General features: G+C 38.4%; 2 protein-coding genes across 3 annotated transcripts; one reads left to right on the top strand and one right to left on the bottom strand.

Annotated features, from left to right (window-relative positions):
* Window positions 1–15,412: 15,412 nt before the first annotated feature.
* LOC112164810 (probable receptor-like protein kinase At1g49730) lies at window positions 15,413–20,345 on the top strand. 2 transcript variants are annotated; one of them, XM_024301130.2, is made up of 7 exons: window positions 15,413–15,656; window positions 17,178–17,433; window positions 18,776–18,828; window positions 18,918–18,985; window positions 19,482–19,571; window positions 19,695–19,764; window positions 19,974–20,345. In XM_024301130.2, exons 1-7 carry the CDS (start codon window positions 15,593–15,595, stop codon window positions 20,276–20,278), a joined length of 906 nt encoding a protein of 301 aa, XP_024156898.1. In that variant the 5' UTR covers window positions 15,413–15,592; the 3' UTR covers window positions 20,279–20,345. The 2 variants fall into 2 exon arrangements, with proteins under 2 accessions (XP_024156898.1, XP_040362037.1); XM_040506103.1 differs by lacking the exon at window positions 15,413–15,656 and adding an exon at window positions 16,190–16,281.
* An 808-nt stretch (window positions 20,346–21,153) lies between these two features.
* Window positions 21,154–23,558, bottom strand: LOC112164808 (dnaJ protein homolog). The gene is made up of 6 exons (XM_024301129.2): window positions 23,235–23,558; window positions 22,717–22,894; window positions 22,486–22,621; window positions 22,089–22,365; window positions 21,777–21,975; window positions 21,154–21,668 (listed from the first exon to the last, which is right to left on the bottom strand). Exons 1-6 carry the CDS (start codon window positions 23,388–23,390, stop codon window positions 21,340–21,342), a joined length of 1,275 nt encoding a protein of 424 aa, XP_024156897.1. The 5' UTR covers window positions 23,391–23,558; the 3' UTR covers window positions 21,154–21,339.
* Between the last annotated feature and the right edge of the window lie 434 nt (window positions 23,559–23,992).

Below are 23,992 nucleotides of genomic sequence, written 5' to 3'. Positions count from 1 at the left end.
CTGCTACAAACCACTATAGCAAGTAGGTTTTCAAAACAAAGACAAAACAAGGAGTGATGTTTCTTAACATGCCACAATAATGCGACCACACAAAGTTGGCCCGAGTGGTTGATGAACATTGCTTGACAAAAATGTAAACTAAGGCTAAAAACGAATAACAAACTGATCAGGTTAGTGTCAAGCATTTTAAAACAGTAAATAAGTGGTGGCTACAACATGATAATATTGATTAATCTTTCTTATTCTTACTAGGAGTTTATTGTCTAAAAGTAATGTATAAGTGATATGTTTAGTGTATAAACAAAAAGAAATCAGTTTAAAGTTACTCGGCACGATTAATCAGAATAACTTCTAGGAGTGGCAGATTATAAAACCAGAAACAGAATTAGTGATGCAACTTTTGACACAATCCATTACATAAACTACCACCTTAATCAGAATTCAATCAAACTCAGCTATCTTGCACCTTTCAGTTTTCATCAGCCTCTCCAAAATATTATTATTTCTTTTTTATTTCAACGAAAACAAGAATAACTAAATTCCAGAAAACAGGAAAAGATCATGAAATAAATTCTGCCAGACATAGAAACTGAAATAGTCAAACACAAACCTAATACCGCAATCAAATTTAACAATTTGAAATCAATTGATATCTATCCAAAACACAAATCTCATATCCTAATTTGACCACCAAATTGCATCATCCAAAACAAAATATAGCAAGATAAGAATATTGATATAACAAGCAAGATAAGAACAATTTCAGTCTTTTCTAAAAAGGTGGTAGCAGTAGCAGGTGATAACTGTCCTACAACATTACAAACAATCAACTTTACTAACCAAGTCTTGGCATATTCAAACCCAAATAAGTCTACACCATATATTCAGTGCCTAATCCAAGATAGCATTATCAATACCCTGCTCAAATTATAACTTTCAAATCTTAGCATTCCTTTGTTTGTTTACTAAAACCCCAACTTCAAATATCAGTACCGCTGAGAATTAAACCATCAACTATCACAGAAACATAAAATAAGCCACAAAAGAAGCAAGGTAGTCTAATCAAAACCCAATTTCACAAAATCAAAATCCTCTCGCTGAGCAATTTCAACCGTGCAGCCTCCTAAACTTGAACAATATAGTCCAAAATCTGAGTCTTTTATGCAGCAAACTCCCAGTAGCTTTTCTGTCTTTTTTTTTTAAAGAGAAATAGTGCATAATCAAAAGTGAGCTCATAGGCTTACTAATTTACAAGGAAACCCAACTGAGAAAAAAACGATTATCATTTCTTTCTTTGTTTTTTGACTACATTTCATTTTGAAAAGCATTCTGTACAAAAGAAATGCCAGTTCAGCTACGATTATCATGGCTTCAACTTTTTTTAATCTAGCACATTAAGCATGTTACTTCTACTACTAGTAACCTAGGTCTGTAAAAGAAGTCTGTAATGCAGAACCCATATCATAGGCTTTGATAACCATAACAGCATCCACAACATTTCATAATTGGGCATCTACAACATTTCATAATTGGGCCATCAAAAATCCTTCAACTCATCTATATTACCTCAAAACTAGTACTTAAACCAACATAATAACATCCAAATTATCCAAACCAAAATACCTTTAACGAAAATTTCAGTTTATTAAGAGATTGAAAAGAAGAGCCTCACTGAACCTCCACATTAAGCATGCTACTGCTACCATCAGTACCCTAGTTTCGTGATCAATTTCATTGGTACTAATCAAATGAGGAAATAGCAGCTAATCAACTACTCGAAACCAACCCAATACATGAATTCAACAGCTCTCTAGACACCATTGAAAGTACCCACGAAAGAAAAAGAGGAAAATCAAGCAAATTTCCACTTTGAAACTACCAAATGCAGCTGAAACCAAACCCAACTCAAAGATTGCAACTCAAATCTTCACATCCAACCCACGAAAGAAAAAGGGTTTACCTTATCGACCTCCATTGAAGCCAAATTCGAGCTGAGCACGGAATCATAGCGGCTACTGCATTGGCCCCGTCGCTGGGTATTTGGGTTTCTGTTTCGGTGGTAGCTTGATTTAGGTCGCTGGGCATTTGGCTTCTGTTTCGCCGTTAGCTCAATTTAGGTTTTGGGTATTGGATAGTGGCAGTGTTGTAAATTGTAATGAAATTCGAGTATTTTGGTCATTTTCTATTAAAATTGAGAATCAGACTTGCATCATTTGACTTTTGAGTTTGGGCTCATGTCCTTATTTGTATAAATATTTTTGAAAGTGGGTTTTCTGTGTTTACATCTTTGGTCATGTGCTACTATGTAATTTTCTGATTGATTTTTTTTTCCTTATATTTATGTTTTTTATAACTTTTTTTTTATCAAAATACCATTTTTTTTTATGGTTCTAGTTGCACCTCCAACTTTTTTCAATTATTAATAGACTTTGTCAACTTATATGAAAAGACAAATAAGGACAGAGAGAAAAATAAAAGAATAAATTATTACCTCCAACCAAATATAACATTCAATTAAATTAATTTTTTTTTTTTCCAAAATTTTCTTATATTGCCTATATAGTTTTATAATTTACCTAAAACAATTAAGTAAAAATAATAATTTCTATACATGGCCCATTCATTTATTACATAAGTAAATTCAAAACAATCTAATTTGGAATTTTCTTAAACTAAATTAATTGAATATTATGATATAATTATTACTTGATCTTCCAACCCAAAACCCTTGAAATCCTTCTTTTAGCAAATTCAAAGGGTTCCAACAACATTCTCAACAAAAAAAAAAAGGTTCCAACAACATATCAAGATCGAGAACCAACCCTTTGATTAATTTTGGCGGAGAAGAGACGTACTTATAAGAGAGCAATATCATGTGATTTTAATTCATTCTTCTTCTTGTGGTTGAAGATAGAGATAAAAAAAGTAGAGTAACAGATTGTTACTTAGCTTTTCAAGTATTCTAAAAAGTAAATTAGAGGTGTACTATGTATGGAGGTCCAAGTACAAGGAAGAATAGAACGCGCCCCACGCGCAGAGAGAAACAGGAAACTTCAAGCGTGCCTTCTCCCGGCCGAACGCCGCCGGCACTCCGGCGGCTGCATTCCGGTCCGGGAGAGGATGGTGGATATGACCTGCAATGTGGTCCTATGGCAGAGCTACGGTCCTGGAATGGCGAACGGGTGCTTGTGCTCGGCAAGGACAGATCGACCTAGATCTGCTCGTGCTTCTGGTTTCCGAGGGGTGTCACGGCGGCGGTTTGCAGGATGGTGGGTGGTGCTTTGCGGTCATCAATGCAGGAGGTTGGCGAAGACATTGGGATCGGCGGTGCTCAGATCCGATCGGAATACACCGATCTGGTTTGGGATGCTAGGATCCGATCCGGAGATCGTGGTGGCTTGGCGGGCTGGTGATCCTTGTTGGTATTTGGAGAATGATGGCAGGAGGGAGAGATGGCCCGAGTTTGCTCGGTGCACTGCCAGGGACGAAGGAGAGGCCGCCGGTGGTGGGACGGTGCCGGATTTGCAGGCAGGAGGCTGGGTTTCACGGCCTCTGTCGTATTCCATTTGGACTTGGGCTCGTTGGTAGTTGGGCCTGGGCCTGGGTTAGTTGGTATTCTGCTCAGGTCCAGTGTTATAGTTATGTTTTATTGTATTTCTTTTTATTTTCAATAAGTCCCTATCAAGCGCAGGTAGGAGTTTGTGGGCTTGGTCCCGGTAAGTGCACTCTGTGTGCCTGGTCTGCTCTAAGTTGGTGGCGAGTTCCTTGCTTTGGCAAATGGTCGCAACCTTTTAGTAGCAGTAACATGTCTGCTCTAGGTAGGCGGCGAGTTCCTTGCTTGGTCAAATGGTCGTTGCCACCTAGTGGCTGGGTGAAACTTAGTGTCGCTGGATGTTTTATCCCGTGGCAACATGATGGGAAAGCTATACATATGGAAATTATGCTAAGCTGTAATCGAGTTGCAGATCAAGTTATCTTTCTGTTATGTCACCGCTGTATGACTTATGTCAAAGCAAATAGAGACGCCAGTAGAGCGCTCTTTGCTAGTTGGTTCCTATTAGGATACATGTTTGTAGTCGAGGCTCCTGTTATTATCTCAGGAAGTTCTCTTGCTGTAATTTGTTCTCTGGGGTTTAGGTATCATGTCCCCCCCCCATGTATTCCGCTGTTTCACTAATCAAGGCTTGAGGGCAGCTGCACCGGCCCTTACTTCAAAAAAAAAAAAGTATGGAGGTCCAAATAGCAAATTTGGAGGTCCAACTAGAACCACCTTTTTTTTTTTTTGGCACAACATTTTCTCCTCTTTATTTTCTTGGGTGGTTCTAGTTGGACCTTCAAATTTGCTATTTGGACCTCCCATACTTAGTACACCTCTAATTTACTTTTTAAAATACTTGAAAAGTTAAGTAGACCTCCTTATTTTTACCAAAACGCTCTTGAACATGAGATACAACAATATGTTATTCTACTTTTTATCTCTATCTTCAACAATGAGAAGAAAAATGAATCAAAATCACATGACATTGCTCTCTTATGAGTAGGTCTCTCCTCCACCAAAATTAATCAGATAGATGGTTCTCGATCTTGATATGTTGTTGGAACCCCTTTGACTTTGCTAAAAGAAGGATTTCAAGGGTATTGGGTTGGAAGATCGAGTAATAACTATATCATAATATTCAATTAATTTAGTTTAAGAAAATTACAATCAGATTGTTTTGAATTTACCTTTGTAATAAATGATGGGCCATGTATAGAAATTATTATTTTTAATTAATTGTTTTAAGTAAATTATAAAACTATATAGGCAATATAAGGAAATATTGGGAATTTTTTTTTTAATTGAATGTTATATTTGGTTGGAAAAGGTAAGAAGAGTATTTATTTATTTACTTACTGTTTAAGGAAAACTGAATTGGGAGAGAATTGAGTTGTGTTTTCATTGATAATAGGGGTCCTCTTTATATAGAGGATTACAAAACATAGATACAGAGTTGTACAAGGAAAGATAATCGTACAATTAATCGGATATCTATGAATATCTCAGAGAATATCTCTAATTCAAAACCCTATTACAACTAAGTCAAGTAACCTAGAGTTTAGGCCAGACACATATTTTGGATTTACTTAAACACTCCCCCTTGTGTTGCCCAAATGTGGTGCTCCTCTCATTGCCTCATTGAAAACATTGCCGAGTAACAAAAACCTAGTAGGACAAAAATAACCTCGGTCGAAGGGGAAAAAGAGCACAATACACCCTTCACGTTTCGAGACTATACATGTAGACATCTCCCCCTAATGACTACGGTCATGGGAGTTCGGATAACTTCCGCAAACGATGCAACCAACATGTTTCTCAAAAGTGGAATTTAGACAATGACTTAGTGAGCAAGCCTGCCACACTGTCCTCAGATTGAACCTAGTTCACTTTGATCTTGAGGAGAGTCTGTTGTTGCTGATTATGCTTGGTGTTGTCGCTTTTAATGTAGCTTTGCTTCATTTGTTCAAAACAAGCAGCATTATCCTATACGCTCGTAGGCTCATCTGTGGTAGACTTCAAACCACAATTGTTCGAACATGCGTGATTATGAATCCAATCCATATACATTCATGAACCACTTCGTGAAGAGCAATAATCTCTGCATTGTTCGAAAATATAGCGACTATGGTCTATGTTGTAGACTTCCAAGATATCATGGTCTTTACCCATGGTGAACACTTAACCAGTCTGGGAATGATCTTTGTGTGGGTCAGAGAGATACCCAATATCAGCAAAACCTTCCAAAACACATGTCGTTTTGGGATGGGGATAATGGACGCAGGCCAGTGCTGGCGGCGTTCCTGGTGTGTGGTGGGTTCGAATCCATCATCTCTCTGTAGAGATAGAACAAGCCCATATCTATCATACATCTCAAGTACTGAAAGATATCTTTTACACCAATCCAATGGCGTCACGTTGACGCAGAGCTATATCTAGCTAACAAGTTCATTGCAAATGAAATGTCTGATCTTGTGCATTGAGCTAAGTACAATAATGCACCTATTGTACTTAAGTAAGGCACTTCTGCCTCTAGCACATCTTCGTCATCATCCTTTGGGTGAAGAAGATCATTTTCAGGATCAAGACTATGGTCGATCATGGGGGTGCTTGAAGGCTTGACCTTGTCAAAATACCTAAGCATCTATCAATACAATGCTCAAGTTCCAAACCGAGACATCATCGTGTTCTCCCAAAATCATTCATCTCAAAATCAGATCTCAGGTGTTCAGTAGTTTTCCTTAACTCTTTAAGGGCTTCCAATGAAGATTATGTTAAACATGAACCGCGATAGAATCTGAAACTTGTTATGGAAATGTGTGGGCATATCCCTTCCAAATCAAGTAGTCACTTTAGTGAGCGTTTTAACCTTATTGTAAAGGCGCTCCGTGGTCTAGAGCCACTTGACTTGGGTAAATGAAGTTCACAATGAACCTTTATGTATATTCAGTATCTAGATCCCCATAGAGATACGTAGTGACCACATTTGTAAGCTGCATATTCAGTTATTCGGAAACTACCAAACTGACAGGGTAGTGGAGTGCAATGACATCCATTACGAGAAAATATGTCTCATCGTAGTCGATTCCAAGGCATTTTGCGAGAAACCTTGCGCTATAAGGCGAGATTGCCATCTATTTTTCTCATCAGGCTTTCTAACGAAGACCCATTAGTCAATAGGTTTTATGTCAGGAGGTGTTGGCATCACTGGCTCAAAAACCTTCCTCTTCATTAGATGATCCAACTTAACCTGGATCACATCTTTCCATTTAGGCCAAATCTCTCTACGTTGGTATTCATTCATCAATGGAGCGTGGTTCTATATCATCAGACTCAACAAACTCATGCGCAACGAAATGCGTGTCTACATCATCAATTATGATGAAGTTTCTATCCCACGTCTCATGTACACTAGTGTAATTTTCATAGAGCTCAATATTCTCAGGAATAGGTTCTGATGAATAACCATAACCCAGAAGATACTCATGAGACGGATTTGGAGTCTTGATGATCAAAGGATTGGAATGTACCAAATTATCTTTTGAACTCACGAGCCTCCCATGCATCCTAGCTGGGGCCATGGCCTATAACGCTAGAGTGTCACTATCTTTGGCTTTGGCGCCATGCCTACCTTAGTGTAGGGTGGCGCTACATCCTCTCGTAGGGACGTCCTCCTTGCAGGCATATTTGCAGTAGATGTGTGATCTCGTCACTTTAACAGGGATCGAGATGAGACATAATGTGGATAGATCACGACAATTCCTGTCATTCCTGCTGAACATTCGTGTTTTTATCTCCCCCTAACAACGGGAAGACTGTCTCATCAAAGTGACATCCGCAAATATAGCGGTAAGGAGATCGCCTAGCAAGGGTATTAAGTGGCGGACGATTGTTGGAATCTCAAATCCAACGTAGTTGCCCATTCATCTGTAAGGACTCATCATAGTGCGCTGTGGCGGTGCAATTGGCACGTAAATGGCACACTTAAATATGCGTAAGTACGATACTCGTACTCAGTCACTAGCTGTAACGCAGAGGTAGATTGAGTGGCAATGGGTCGTAAATGAATTAGCATAGCTACATGCGATATTGCATCACCCCAAGCAGATATTAGGAGATTGGTGCGCATTTCCACTGTCCGGACAACCATCGTAGTCGTTTCCACGAGACCATTTGTGTGTGCTCAAGGGAATATGATGTCCAACATCAGTCCCAATGCAATAACCATCGAAAGTCTTCGATGTAAACTCTCTAGCATAGTCAAATCCAATTAACTAAATAGGATGATTCGGGGAGTGAGCCCGTTGTCATATTATATATGCTAGGAGTGTAGCATAAGCAACATTACAAGTGGACAATGGTACAACATGTGACCAGCGTGTTTGTGTGTCAACCAACATCATGAGATATTTAAACGTCCGTAAGTTGGTTGAACTAGTCCACAGAATCCCCACGGATTCTATGTAAGAACAGAATGAGTATGTTCATTTCCTTTGCATAGGACGGTCTCAGTCCTAATTTCCCTAAGGAACAGGCTTTGTAAATTGAGCAATAGGCCTTAGAAGCAACCAATGAGGATTGTGGTTGGGCTTGAGCGTCTGAAATGCTATTGGAAGCAAAGTTGGTGATTGCAGCATCACCTCGGGCATCATCACCAAAATGGATGTCATCCATGGCGTCATGGATAGGGACTGTGCCAGCCCTAGGCTGGTAGTGGACAGCGGCGACCCCAAAGGCAGCAGCGGCTGTCACACTTAGTCCAGGAATCAACTTTTGATTCATGCTTCGTTACGCTCTAGAGAATGGATGTCCATGTGAAGTCTTTAGTAGACGGATCATCATATCATGACTAGAATGACCTATCCTGTCGTGACAAAGCCAATATGTGTCTAAATCCAAGAAATCTTCTCTCATGACTTTATTGGATTTAATAGCTCGAATAGTGACATAGAGTCTACTAGAGAGACACATAAACTTCTCTAAGATGCACATTTGTTTGCAATCATTAGAGGTATTGCAAAGGAACTCATTTCCGTTCTTTACATACGTTTTCGCATGGAATCTGTTAGCTATTCATAGGTGTGATTTTCCCTAGGAGCGTAGAGAGTTTCTATGACGGTAATCAAGGTGCCATTTGGCAAGGGAAACTTGGGCTATTCCATGTCCTTGAATTAACACTTATGGCCCAGCCATCGTAGTCACAAAGTAATATGCTCAGAATAATGAAAAGAACTCGAAATTTTATTCATGAGCCAACGGAATACATCATTGTCTCTTAACCATTAGGAGAATCTAATCCAAATACTAGCTAATGCAAAACAAAGGTAATCGTTTGACTTCTTTCTGTAACTCCAAAATAAATATGACCATGTGAGGAGAGAGATGTCGGTGGAGCAAAGCTCACTTAAGTACCACTTATCTCAAAACCTTCCTAGACATCATACTCATTTTGGATGAGCCTATGTGAAGAAAAACTAAACCAATGGCATTTACTACAAAGTATATGGCAATTGCCTATTACATCTCTTGGAAAAATAAAGACTTAAATAGAATTGGCGATCTATTGATCCCAGCCAGATTTGTAGTCTTCAGCCCTTCACTCTAGATCATCTTCTTGATCTTCTTATTCCACATAGTGAGCTTCTCTTGCTTCACAATATGTAGGCGATGACAATTTCTTCACGAGCTCTACAAATGTGTGCCCAATGACCGGATACTCCTCATCGAGAACATACATCTCTTTGCTCAGATTTCATTGATTGAGGCGCTCTGAAAGCTTCATTTAGATGGCTCTTAGAGTTGGTGGCGCCACCAACATGGCCAGAGGCGTTGCCTCCCTCACTCTTTCCATGTTTACCTCTTCGGTTCCGTGTTCGCCTATTTTAGCGGTTACCTTCCTAAGTAGAGCGATTATATGGACCAGAACGTCCAAAAATATCCCTAAGATTAGGGTTTCGCTTTTGGCTCCCTCTTTTAGGGGTGTGACTATAATTGAATACCGGAATATGCTTTGTTTCTACGGATCTAGAATTACAGTTCTTCACAAGGATATTGTCATGCTTTTCAGCGACATTCATAGCTCCAACAAACTCATGAAACCTTGTGATCCGTCCTGCAGTAACATCGATTCAATAGTTCTTAGCAACCATCAATGCAGAGACGGGGAAGGTAGAGAGAGTCTTCTCAATCAACATCGCATCTGTAATCTCTTTACCACAGAATTCCATTAAGGATTTAATGCGAAGTGCTTCCGAATTGTAGTCAATAACTGACTTGAAATCACAGAAGCGGAGGCTATGCCATCTCACTTCTAGGTCAGGAAGCAGGGAGTCACGGAGGTTGCCAAATCTTTCTTCGAGTGAGACCCACAACCTTCTGGGGTCTTCTTCATTCATACACTCGTACTGGAGCGAATCATCCATATGACGAGTCATTAGGATGACGGCTTTCGCCTTATTTGCCTCTAAGGTTGCTCTATTTGATTCCAAAGCTTGAGCTTGCTCAATAGTTAGCACGTCCTGGCTAGGCTCGAGAATCGTATCTAGGATTCCATTGGCCTTGAGATGCTGGCGGACATCACGAACCCACCTATGATATCCAGAGCCAGTTGTTCCCAATGGAGTAAAGTCCAATTTGTTCAGGTTACTCATCCTGAAAGAGAACAAGAAATTAGGGTTAGTTTCGGAGCGTAAAAGGCTACCACGAAAACATATAAAATTTCTGAGCGTAGTTACTCCCAAGAAATTATGAATTTCTGAGCGTAGTTACTCCCAAGAAATTATGAATTTCTGACCGTAATTGCCTCCAAGAAATTAGGAATTTATGAGCGTAATCGCTTCCAAGAAATTCAATTCCAAGAGGTCTTGGATTAGATCGAAACAATGACGTAAGTGGTCGATCATAAATTCTCTACAAACTCTAAGTTTGGAGATCTCAACAAGCTCCAAGCTTGGAGTGAGCACGAACCCCCACAGTTCGGCTAAATTAGGTCTTCCCTATGATGAAGAAAGAGGGGTAGAAGAAGGAAGTTTGCAAGTCTTCGGAAAAAGAAGAGAAATTGAAATAAAAACTCAAAAACGGGAACTTTTAGAAGAAAAAAAATACCTTGAAATAGATCGCCGGAAAATTTGGCCGGAAAAGTCACTGGAAGTCTTTGACCGGTGTTGACCGAGTTGCTGACGTGGCGGATCTGATGTTAGTGGGCCTGTGGCTATGGGCTTTGACTCCTTCTGGGTCGTTGACCTTTGAGCTTTGACTTCTCCTGGGCTTCTCCTTCCTTTTTTTTTCTTTTTTTTTCTTTTCTTCTTCTGCCGGTTCAAGGGTGTAGATGCTTAGGTGGTCGGTTCACTTCTTTTTAGGCTGGTTCAGGGGAAAATTTTTCCGGTTCCCAGACTCTTGGACTGAGGCTCTACTGCTAGCAAAATTTCATAGCAATTGGAGGTCCGGAAGGTGGTGACCCAATGGAGTATTTGGTGCGGGTGGTTTGGAGCTTCCGGTGGCCGGTTCGGTAGGTTTCCAGCCTGTTCTTGAGGTGGCGCAGCCAGTTCTGGACTCCTAGGATGATGGGCTTCAAGATGTGCAGTAGGGGCCGGAAGGGTTTCAAGGTTTTGTATTCGGATTTAGGGTTTTTGGCTATTAGATTTTAGAGTTAGGGCGTCGTGCTGATAACGTGTTTAAGGAAAACTGAATTAGGAGATAATTGAGTTGTGCTTTCATTGATAATTGGGGCCTCTTTATATAGAGGATTACAAAACATAGATACAGAGTTGTACAAGGAAAGATAAACGTACAATTAATTGGATATCTATGAATATCTTAGATAATATCTCTAATTCAAAACCCTATTACAACTAGGTCAAGTAACCTAGAGTTTGGGCCAAACACATATTTTGGATTTACTTAAACACTTACTTAATTTTTTATTTTTCTCTCTTTGTCCTTATTGTCTTTTCATATAAGTTGACAAAATCAATTAATAACTGATAAAAAAAATTAGAGATCCAAATATCAAATTTGGAGGTCCAATTAGAACCACCCTATTTTCTTTGGCTATAACATAATTTTACAAAATCTGCAAAGAGTTCAAAAAGTTGCTTAGTCAATTTGACCATGTTATTCTTATTTTCTAAATTTTTCATTTTTTTTTCTTTAAAGTATTTTTGTAAGCCTATGACATGACTCGCGCTGGATTTCACTTTGAAATTTGAGGTGGTCATGTAGGGCCCACCTTAAGAATAACTCTACCGAAAATTCGACTGAGACACTCCTAAAAATGGACTACCCAAAACCTATTCAAAACATATTTACACTTCTAATGTCAAACTTCATCCTTAACTCCTGGAGCCACCCTGCTCCCCAAATCACATCAACTCCAATACACAAATACAAGTCTCAACTGAATAACATTTATCCTACATGTTATCAGAGCAATCTAACAAAGAAACAATAAATCAAGATACAAGTAGGTTAAACAAGTAACTTACAATATAGAATACAACAGCAGCTGATGCTATGTCTTGAATCCTACTATGCCGAACCACCTAATCTACAAACTGACATTTGACTGAAGGGCCCAGGGGAAAGTGATTGAAAAACGTTATCGTGAGGGGACGAAAATAAATACTTGTAATAAATGAAATAAAAGAGGAAATTTATACTTTCCCATGTAATAAACTTATAAAGCCTCGATGCATACAACATTTATAAAATATTTTTCTTTAAATTAGAAATCTCGTAAAAACAGACCAGCCCGCTGGTTAAGTACAAACATATAACATGGGGAAGATAAAAATCACCATACAATAAAAGAGCCTCACAAACTCTATCCTCGACTGCAACTCACAAACACAAAGTAAGTGAGGAGGAGTATTAAACCAAAATCCTTGACTGCAACCCACGTGAGGAAAACTAAATAAATCAATTCAAGTTTGGTGAAGAAAAGCATTCAAAAACAGTAAAATCCATAAAGGCCAAAATCTTGCAAATGAAGCACAAAAAAATCTCATGAGAAAATCAAATAAACTCAACAAGGTGTCCCACACGCCAAAATATTCTCGATAAGAACACAATTCATAAAAAAATTCATAAATCAACAAAAAACCCACATTTCAGAAAATTCATTGGAAAACTCAATATCAAATAAAATAGTAACGCAAATCCATTCCCGAAATCATAACCGAAATCACTCCCAGTAATAAATCACAATTCGATTCTGAAAGCCAATCAATAAATTGAATTTAAATTTCACATTCCGAAACCAAGATCATATTCTCAAACAAATAAATAAAACGATTATTTACGAAACAGTATTGCATGCATGTGATTTAAAAATAAAGTGTCCACTCATAGTATATGGCTAAGCCTGCCCTCGATCAGCACTCTCCTCGAATCAAAATCCAAAAATCTGAAACTTCAGAAATTCCAATCGATACTAAACTTCTCCGATTTTCACCAAAAACATATCTACTAGTTATACATGTTACAATGAACCCAACTAGCAGCCATGTTAGGAGGTCAGAATCGGCCCCATGCGCCACCGTCTCCGACCTCCAAATTGGGTGACAACACCTATGCCAAAATCTTCACAACAACAAGCCCAACAACTTTCATAACTACAACAAAGTCCAAAAATGCAAGGTTGGCCGAAAGTTACCTCAGAAATTCAAAAGAAAACCTAGAACTTCAAAGAGCCTCCATACTTCAAATTAGATCAAGAGGCTTGGAGGGATCACTGTACGTCCCAAGGGCTTCAAAACCCGACAAGGATCGTTGAATTAGAAGTTCCAATAGGGTCACGAGTTCGGTTCAGCCGCACGGGTTTTTGGCTTGATACTCCTAGCCTAAATTCTAATGGACTGAAACCACTACAAAAAGAAGAAGAGAGGGACATGTCGGTTCAGATGAGACCAGTAAGGTGGCGAATGGAGGTCGGAGCAGTGAGAAACAGCCGAGTCAGGTTGGGTTTATGTCCGGGTCGCGCAAAGGAAACAGGTCGAGCTGGAGAGGAAAAGTGAATCGGGTAATTAGGTGACTTTCCAGAAATAGTAACTTTCTAAAGTAAGATTTTCTATTTATAGTAAATTTCCTAAAACAGTAATTTTAGTTTTGTAACCATAACTTGTTCACACGGACTCTGATTTAAGCGTGCCACGTGTTACGGACTCAGTTTAACGTCCTCTACAATTTTTGTGAAGAAAATTTTCTCAAATGACGAAACTAAAATATGCAGGTTTGCACATTGTAATACTATGATGTTTCGTCTCTACTATGCATGATGCTAGGGTTCTATGGCTTGATACCATTTGGAGGATTTTACTATGTAATAGCCAAAGTCGAAAGTGTTTCCTCCCAAGGCTATTTCAGGTTGCATTGGTTTGGACTATTTATGAAATTTTCTTACTTAACTTAGCTGATGACCCTAAATAATTGTTCTTGGCACCAATTGAAGTCCAATTTAGAAGATAAATTTTAGTAAAAAGGTCAAGTTGGCTTGCCTTTCTAAAATAGTGTCACATTTGGAAACTTAACAGGCCTATGGATGATAGTACCAAAGTGACTGACTTCTATATAAAGGAAAGAATTTTGCGTACGTCAGTCATACCACGTGTGTGATACGGCTGACCAGTTAGTGCCCATGCATGAGAAATTTTTTGTATTTCACCTTTAAAATGTAGGGGTAGATTCGAAATAAGGATAAAATTTTTTGGCTTTTGATTGGTTAGCCGCACTGCCACGTACACAAGAATTTCTTATAAATTAAGCACCACGAAACTGTTCAGTGTTTTTCAGGTACCAAAAAGGATTTCCTACAAAGTTCAAGTATCATATAAATCATTTACCCAAATATTAGATATAAATTAAGGGGAGAGATTCTAATGACAACTTCATGATAACTTTTTAATGAATAGTTGTGAGACCCACTTTTCTATTAAATTTCTAATCATGAGTAGATTATTTTTGAAAATTGTAATCTAAATTGTTAATTGTTAAGGTACTGAATTAGATTAAATCAATTGACGAAACAAATCTGTCAAACATGAAACTTTCATTTTCATAAATGATAAATCACGATTATGAATGTCTCAATTTAGTTGAAAATTTGCATAAATGATATACTCATGAATAAAGAGGGTCCTTCCACTAAGAGATCTCTTTTTTTGGTTTTTTATAGGGATAGGGCATTAGACAACTTTTCGATCACATTTTGACATCTCAACCGTTCAATTTTTAGGTCATAATGTGTAGATCATTTCTGAAAATTTTTAACCAAATCGGTGATCATTAAAGTATTAAACTAGATTAAAGCAATGGACGAACCAAATCTGTCAAACTTGAACCGTTCATACTTATAATTATAAATCACTGTTTTGAATGCCTTAACGATCACCGATTTGGCTAAAAATTTGCAGAAATGATCTATACATTAGGATCTAAAAACTATACAGTTGAGATGTCGAAATTTGATCGAAAAGTTGGTCTAATCTCATATCCCTATAAAAGACCAAAAAAAGGGATCCCTCACTAAAAGGGCCCTGCATGAATAAAATTTAACAGTTGATTTACCGAAATGTGATCGAAAAGTGAGTTTCACAACCATTGATTAGAAAATCCTAATTTTAATGCTCATCGTTAGAAACTCTCCCACTAAATCAATTCAAAACGAACAATAAAATAAAATATAAAAAAATCAAAATATCTCACGCTCACCTTTTTTTTCTTTCATCCCTCAATCAATAGTCAACCATATGTTCAGCTTTTAACGGTGGTGAGTCAGTCCAAGTTGACCGCAGTCAGTACAGTCTGTCTCTCTGCAAAAGCTACAAAATTACCCAAACGATGCTCTATATATTCCTTCTTCGCTTCCATCTCTAGTAGTACTATTTACTATTCATGATCACTCCCACGTCCCACCACAAAAAAAAGTAAAAGAGAATCAAACCAACCCTCTCCCTTATAAATAAAGCAAGCAAAGCCCATGGATTTTAAATTTTACTGCGTCTCTGTTCTTCTTCTACTACTTCAACTCCCACTTGGATCACCCGCTCCAATTTCCCAATAATGGATCTCTCTGTCCCCAAATTCCGATCTCGTCTCCTCGCCTGGCTCTGCAGATCTCGCCCCGGTACCTCATCTTTCACCTCCTTCATCTCTTTCACCTTCTTTTTCATTTACGTCGCTTTTTTTTTTTTGCTTTGGTTTCTTAGCAATGTGGAGTTTCTGATGCTGTCATTTGGTGTGGTTTTGTGGAATTTGGAGTTGAATTTGTGGAATTCTACATGGGTTTGGTTTGTTTCGGCGTTTCGTATGGTGGAATTGTCTTGGAGGTGTTGGCTATTGCTCTGTTTTAGCTTAAAGGAGTGTGTTTTTGTGTGGTTCATTCATTCTCTTGGATCACGCCGGATTTGATTGCGAATTGTGAGATTGTACAAAATTGAGTTGTTAATATCGGTTTATTCCAGTAATTGCATAGGTCAGCATTGTCAGAACTAGATATCTATATCACGTTTTTTTCTACAACAATTGGCTAGTTAAACTAGAAATGATTTCAGAAGAATTTTCCTTGGCTTGATTATGAAAGAGACTGCTCTACAAGTAACAAGTTGGCTTCCTATGTTTTCTTGGTTTGATTTACAATCGTAGTTCTACTTTATGTCATGGGACCATAAACAAGATTACCCCATAAGATGCTGGTCATGATGAACTTTAACATCACCAACTTGTAATACTTCGCATATCGGATTCGAATGGTATCCGTCGTCACTTTGAACTTGATCATTTTCATATGAAGTCGATTCATATTTCCTGCTATAGTCCCTCTTTAAATTAACTGTATAAACTTATCTACTACACTTGTTACCTTCATCGAACTAGAAGAAGTATCTATTCAGTAAAGAACCTTGTACTGTTGCAGATGCATAAGGCTTAACTTGGAAAATATTTGAACCTAGCCTGAAATTATGAAATATCTATTCAAGTAATACATTCCCACCGTTTGTGCTATCATCTTTTCTGTCATGTGAACTTATAAGATTATGTGTTTGATGCTATCTAATTTAGCTTTGATGTTATGGCATTATCTATGTATAGTTATGCTGTTATACATATATAAACTTTAGATACTTTTAATTATCACGTTGATTAGTTAGAACTGAATCCACTGACTGAAATCATGATATATGCTGTTTAAGTAAAACATTTGTTTGTGTCAGATGAACTTATTTGTGTACTTGAATGGATTTCTTATACATTTATGGGTTGAATGCTATCCTTAGTTTTGATGCTGTGATATTAACCAAGTATACGTATGCTGTTATACATATTTAAACTTTAAACAACTTTTATTATCACCATGATTAGTTACTTACGTTGTCATATATACTAAGCAAGCTAAAGCTCTGCTTTGAAGTTTATTTTCATGTAGAATTGAAGTTCAAATGCCTAATTCCTAGTTCCTCTTTACATTTAACTCTTAGAGAGTAAATATGACTTATGAAGTAGTGACATTGAATTTAGCTCATCCAAATGTATCCATGATGTCTTAATGTGTTGAAGACAGAAAATTAGTGCACTTTGTTTTACAGTTACATGGAAATGAACTTATGCTATGAAGATATGAAATGATTTTTACTATCTTGTTTTTCAGGCCCAATAGTATTTATGAAGCGTTTTCCATACAAGGATATAAAGAGAGCTACAGATAGTTTTCATAGGATCATGTATTCCAACTCTCACGTAGCTGTCTACAAGGCCAGATTTCAAGATGGCGGGGTTGCTTTGATAAAAGAAATTAGAGATTTTAGTCAAGCAGAACATGTCTTCTACAGGGAAGTGCAACTCTTGGGGCGTCTGCATCATCGGCACCTTCTTGCTCTTAGGGGTTTCTCTATCGGAAATAAACGGTCTGGTGGCTATCTCTTCTCACTTTGACACTTTCTTTCTTTAATTTCTACCTGACCACTATACAAACAGTCACCTTCTCAGAAAGGGAAAAAATATGTGTTCTTTTATGGTTTAGACATATGCTACAGTGACTTTAGAGCTTTGTATGGTTTGCCAGCCTCATGAATAGAAAGGGGACATGGAAAATCATGTTTAGGAAAATCATTTGTGGTAAAACCCCTCCTTGGGTACCCAGTCCTCAGGTTAATATCGTGTAATTCTAGCTAAGATTAACAGGAGACATTTTAAAATTATCATGAAGGGATGAACTAACCTTGAAGCCCTTGGGATGAACCAACCTAGGAGATTAAATTCGAATGCAAGATTACATAACTGACCGCAAAATCATTACCTTTTCTGCATCAGCAGCTTTACAGTTTCCTGCATTATGCATCTCCTTACAAATTACACACTTTCTCTGCGGGGTAATGCATCTACTTACAAATTAGTGTGAGCCTCATGCTAGAATCAGTGACCGCTGACCCATATAACAATATAACTGTTTAATAACTGTTTACCTCCCTCCCTTACTCCCTCCCTCCCTCACTCCCTCTCTCTCATTTTAATTTCTGTGTACATTTCAACTATTGAGGAACCAAGAACCAGCAGGCACATCACATAGTGGAAAACCTTTCCTGATAACGTGTTGCCACACACTACCGTTTGGAAGAGGGAGGTAAGGAGTATTGTATTCATAGCCCCACAAAAAGGAAAATTTTCAATTTCTATCTGCATTGTACAAAGTTGTTATTATATTTGCTTTGCAGCTTTGTTGCTGTTTAGAGAACGTAATAGTGGACTTAAAACCTTTGTTTTTTATTTAACTTGTAAACTGCATTAGAGATGATTATCCATCTTCCTTGTGATGGCTGAGGGAGAGAGGGAGTATTGTATTCATAGCCCCAGAAAAGGAAAATTTTCAATTTCTATCTGCATTCTACAAAGTTGTTATTATATTTGCTTTGCAGCTTTGTTGCTGTTTAGAGAACGTAATAGTGGACTTAAAAACTTTGTTTTTATTTAACTTGTAAACAGAATTAGATCCATCTTCCTTGTGATGGCTATGCTCTTATTGGTTTATTTCTCGTCTTTAAGTGTTAAAGTTTGGTGTTTTACATGAATGTCTTTGCTCCTGGTCTTGAAGTTCCTGTTGATTTTCTCAAATCTATACCTAACAGGGAGTGACAGTAATATAGATATGTGATAATTCTGTCCATAGTATTTGTAGTTATAGTTATATTACTTAGTTGTTTTGTGACAAAATAGTTACTCTGTTTTAACATTATTCTCTTTGCTTTGCAGGTTGCTAGTATTTGAAAATATAGAAAGAGGGAGCTTGAAGGAACATCTCAATGGTAACATTCTAGATTCTAGACGAACTCGTGTATGTGTGTACCAGTGAATAAGTTGATTTTAAGTTGATTTTCTCTTCATTGGGTGGCAGATCCCCTTAGGACTCCCTTGAATTGGAGGACAAGACTTCAAATAGCCGTTGGTGTGGTGGCAGCATTGGTACGTTAGAGAAGTAAAGTTAATCATCTTAATGTGTTGTCAGAAGTACAACGTGATTTTATTATACACATCATATACACCTTGCATCATCTTATATACAACATGAATGTGTATATATATAGAGATTTCTTTGATAGATAAAGAAAAGTTACATTTTAAAGATAATTAGCAGATGGTAAATTAGTGCTTGATACTGCATCGGTAGTTAACAGTTCCATACGATTTCCTTTAAGCTCTGCGTGTAAAATATAAATTAATAGGTTCTATGTACTTGCCTAGGAATAAACTCTTCTTTTATGTAATAGTCATCCATATAACTTTGAGGTGGATTTAATTAGCCAGTTAATTTCTTATTTTCATCATACAAGCTTTTGCAATTTTCAAGTTTTTGTTCTGGATCCTTGATTATGTAATTGAAACTTGTATACATATTGGAAGTCTATTATGCTCAAAGACATAGCAGTTTAGCTTACACTGCCTTAAGTTTCTAATGCAGGAATATTTGCTTCTTTTCAATGAACCCCCAATGTTTCATGTCTCCATTAGCTCAAGTAACATAATGCTAGATGAAAACTTCAATGCAAAGGTAAATCGCTTTCATTCTGCGTTAGTTCCTCATATAGTTTTCAAATTTTATCAAGATATGGATCTACTTGCTTTGGTTTCCTTTAGGCTAATTGTGAAAGCAATCACTGTGTCATGATCACAGCTTTCAGACATGGGTTTTCAAAGTTCCGGTGAAAATTGCGTCACGGTGCCTCATACCTCATGTCCAAAAGGTTGATTTTCTTTACTGTCACCCTTATAAACCTATTCCAACACATTAGGGTATCATATTAGTAAGTTCGCCTTGCGTATATGTAGAAATCTTTCTCGTTATTATAGTAGATTCCAAAAGATGATAAATAATAATGAAAAAGAGTTTGTATCAACCAAAATTTGTAGTTTGACTTTCTTGTGTTAAAACTCATCCTTTACAGTCATGCAGATTGCATGGGTCAGGAATGTGGTAACATTATGTTCCAGCTTGGGGTGCTGATCCTGGAGCTCATCACTGGTCAATCATCTGAAAATGGGGGTGCTGATCTAGTTCAGTGGATCCGAGAGTCTCGCTTCTGCAGTTCGATTGACAATATGATAGATCCTGATCTAGGTAATAGTTATGATTCTAGGGAGCTTAGAAATCTTCTAGCTGTGGCAAAGTTGTGTGTAAAATCTGGGGATAAGTCAACGACTTCTATTCTGCATATACTCCGGTATCTCCAGAAAAAATTAGTTATTTCTCGTGACTAGTGTTGTACACAATGTCACTTCATATATAATTTTCATTTTCCCCCCTTACTGAAATCATTGATTGTTTCATGGAGATATCGCCCTATGATTTAGGTGATCACTGCTTTCTTCACCAGTTTGTTGGTGTTATTACCATAGACGAGGGCTACAATAATATTGCTGCAATCTAATGTTGAAGAAACACTGGTTTTTTCCCGATACAAGCACACTGGTTGGAAGTTGGAACTAACCCAACTGTACGAGTTATTTGATGTAAGTCTAAAGTAGATTGGGACTTGGTACTGATATCAAGAAATTGCGTCAAATAGACTTTTGTTGATCATGTGACTGAAGTAAGAAATCATTGGATTGGAATAGCGAAACATGAGTTTGGATAGACAGTTTGGTGATGGTCTGTAAAATACGCTAAACCTTCAAACGAAGAATTGAAATGAGGAGTTCCCACAGAACCAAGTGGTTATTATGAAAATGACTAAACTTGGGATGAACCTTTGAGGTACGATTTTACTGTAAGTTGAGGAGATCATACAAACCCAAAAAGTAGCTTGTTCAGCTTGGTTCTGGTACTAACAGTAACAATAGAAGCTCATGAGAGAAGCCACAGGCGCGTAAAATGTGCCGGAGTGCTGTGGTCAAACGGTTTCTCATTACTTGCTATGGTTAGGAGGTTGAATGAATCAAAGTGGGATAACGTTTTCTCAAAGAGGCCAACACAGCTAGACCTAGCATGCATCATTAGATGCTTGATTTTGTATCCATTTTCCGGTGCAAAAGAGGTAGACAATAGCATCTACCAAGAGATAAACAGACTCCATCAAGGAACTGGTCAGTCGACCAATTCAGAGAGTCAGAAAGCTAAAAGAATCGGAAAGCACTTAAAATAATAGCAGGTAACAGATGATTCAAATTCACCACAGAATGATGGTCATTTATAAAGAGTTCAAGAATAGAATAGAAAAGGTTACAAAATAATCTTAATAGTCTTGCCAAAATTCTAGGGTCCCAGCTAGACGGCCACTCATCAGTGTCAATACATCCTTTATGAGTCGTTATGAATACAATCACTGCTGTGCACATTGCACCCTCTGCGCACCACCAGGCATGTCATCGTCCTCCTCATCATATGCCTCTGAACGAGCCTGGTGCTGTTTCCTCCTCATCTCCTCCTCCATGTTCACATCATGCAGAGTTGTCTCCTCACACTCATCCAACTCCATATCTGTCAGCTCCTGAGATGATGCCCTTGAGGGAAGAGCAGCTTCCAAAGCCTTGACCTGCTCGAGGCTCAGAGTTTCAGGGAAGTCCACTGAGAAATGGATGTACAGCTTGCCCTTCATGAATGGTCTCTGGTACATTGGCATACCCTCATCGTTGATGGCCTTAAACGAATCTGCAAATTCATAATTAACCCACAAGATTAATAATCCAAGGAAATAACAATCCCCATACTCAGATAGAAAAACATTCTAAAACTACAGAGTTCATGAACTCTACTAACCAGGCTTCACAACTTCGCCAGGGTTTGATTTGATAAGTAGCTGCCTGCCATCCAAATGGTTCAGCACAAACTGGAAACCACATAGAGCATCTGTGAGTGACAAAGAGTGCTCCACAAAAAGATCATCCATCTTTCTCTTGAATTTGGGATGTTCCTTTTGCTGAATGATGAACACTATATCACCAGTGACTGTGTCAGGCTGCAAAAACAGAAACAATGGAAGCATGCAACCCAATCAATCCCCCCCACTTCACAAATAAGCATGAAAGAACTAAGAAGTATACATCACAACAAGGATAATTGAGAACATACAGCTTCATCAGCTTCACCAGGAAAAGTGATCTTCTGTCCATTCTGCATACCCTTCTCAACGTGGACTTCCAAAACTTTCTTTTCTTGCACAACCTTCTCTCCCTTGCACTGTCCACAGCGGTCCTTGTCAGTGATGGTCTCTCCAGTACCCTTACATTCATTGCAAGCATGCTGCATCTGTTGAATCATAGACGGTCCAAGATGCCTAATAGTCACCTTCATACCAGTTCCTTGGCAACCACCACACTTGGTCGAGGCTCCAGATTTTGACCCCTTGCTGCCATTTACAACAGGAGCCCATATAAGCATCATATGCAAATCACAAGTCAATCAAAGCTAAACCTACTAGAAAGTGAATTGCTTAACAAAAGTACCGGAATGTGAAACAATGACTCACCCTTTGCACTTGGAGCACAACACATTGCGAGATAGGGAAAGTTTCTTCGAGGTTCCAAGATATAAGTCTTCCAAAGAGACCTTCAACGAGTGAACCACATCTTCTCCTCGTCTCTGTCTCCGTCCTCTGCTAGCACCTGCTCATACAAACAAAAAGGAAATTCAGAATCTTCCCGATTACTTCAAAACATATGAATGAGCATAACCCTAAACAAAATCACAGGACTCTCACCTGGCATGCCTCCAAATGGGCTGCCGCCACCACCAAAGAAAGAGGAGAAGATGTCAAATGGGTCATGGCCACCCGGTCCTCCCATTCCTTCCTTGAGTCCATCCTCACCGTACTGATCATAAATTTCCCGCTTTTCCGGGTCACTAAGAACCTCATAAGCCTGAGCCAACTCTTTAAACTGCAAACAATTTCAAAATCTCATTAGGCCTACATCCACAGGTCAATCACCCCAAACACCTCAACCCACAAACATATCTCAAAATCTACACCCAGAGCTTCAAACCAACTGAATACACCCCAACCCAACAGTCATTGAACCCCCCCCCCCCCCCAAAGACTCATAATTTAACAAAATATTCTAGGTCAACCATAATTTTCCACAATAAATCTTCACCATACTACGCAAATAAATCAATAAACAAACAGATCACACCAAGATTCCGATTATAACTCAAAACCCAAATCTGGAAAAACTCTAAATCGACAAAGATTCATGGAAAAAGGGTAAAGATTGGTACTTTTTCAGGATCTCCGCCCTTATCAGGATGGTTCTTGATGGCGGCTTTCTTGTAAGCCTTCTTCAAATCTTCCGGCGAGGCAGTCTTGGAGACTCCAAGAATCTCATAGTACTTGGAGTTGTCGCTCTTCTTGGGCGCCCTTCCTCCTCCAAACATCTTCGATTTCGATTTAATTAAAACGACCCCTCTCTCTCTCTCTCTCTAAATTCGAATCAGATCAGATAACAGAGACTCTTGAACTGGAAAAAGCTGGAGTCTTGGAGGCACACACGACGTAAAACGTAAGGGGAGAAGTGCCCTCTGTGAGAGGTTTTATAGAAGGAAGGAAATCAGGTGATTATTAGAGGGAGCGGGCGGTTCGGGGCTTAGTTAGAAGGATCTAGAATACTTTGTTGTCTCTAGGTTTTCACCGGGTGTGGATTCTGGACCGTCGGATGGTGTGATCGGAGAGTCAACAATTGGGGAAGGAAAGGAAAATATTAAAAAAGGAATTATGCTTCCTTGAAACCTCGTCTTTCTCTTTTCCGCCTTTTGTCGAAGGCTTCCCTCTTCCTTGCAATTCCTTAAGTTGCAACTTGCAACGACCACGTAAGTGGAACTTGCACAAGAATTCAACTCGATGACCACAATAGTAACCCAACTTGGGACTTGGGAGTTGGGACGCGGTTCGCGATCTGGTTTTGTCCCATTTTGATTGGTTTTATTTTCTTATAAACAAAATTAATCCGTTGTTTTTAGACATTAATGAACGAATTATT

Source organism: Rosa chinensis, chromosome 5 (assembly GCF_002994745.2).
Source record: "Rosa chinensis cultivar Old Blush chromosome 5, RchiOBHm-V2, whole genome shotgun sequence".
Taxonomy (NCBI): Eukaryota; Viridiplantae; Streptophyta; class Magnoliopsida; order Rosales; family Rosaceae; genus Rosa; species Rosa chinensis.
Note: the sequence above shows the minus strand (reverse complement) of the source record. Positions and strands in the feature narration are given on the sequence as shown.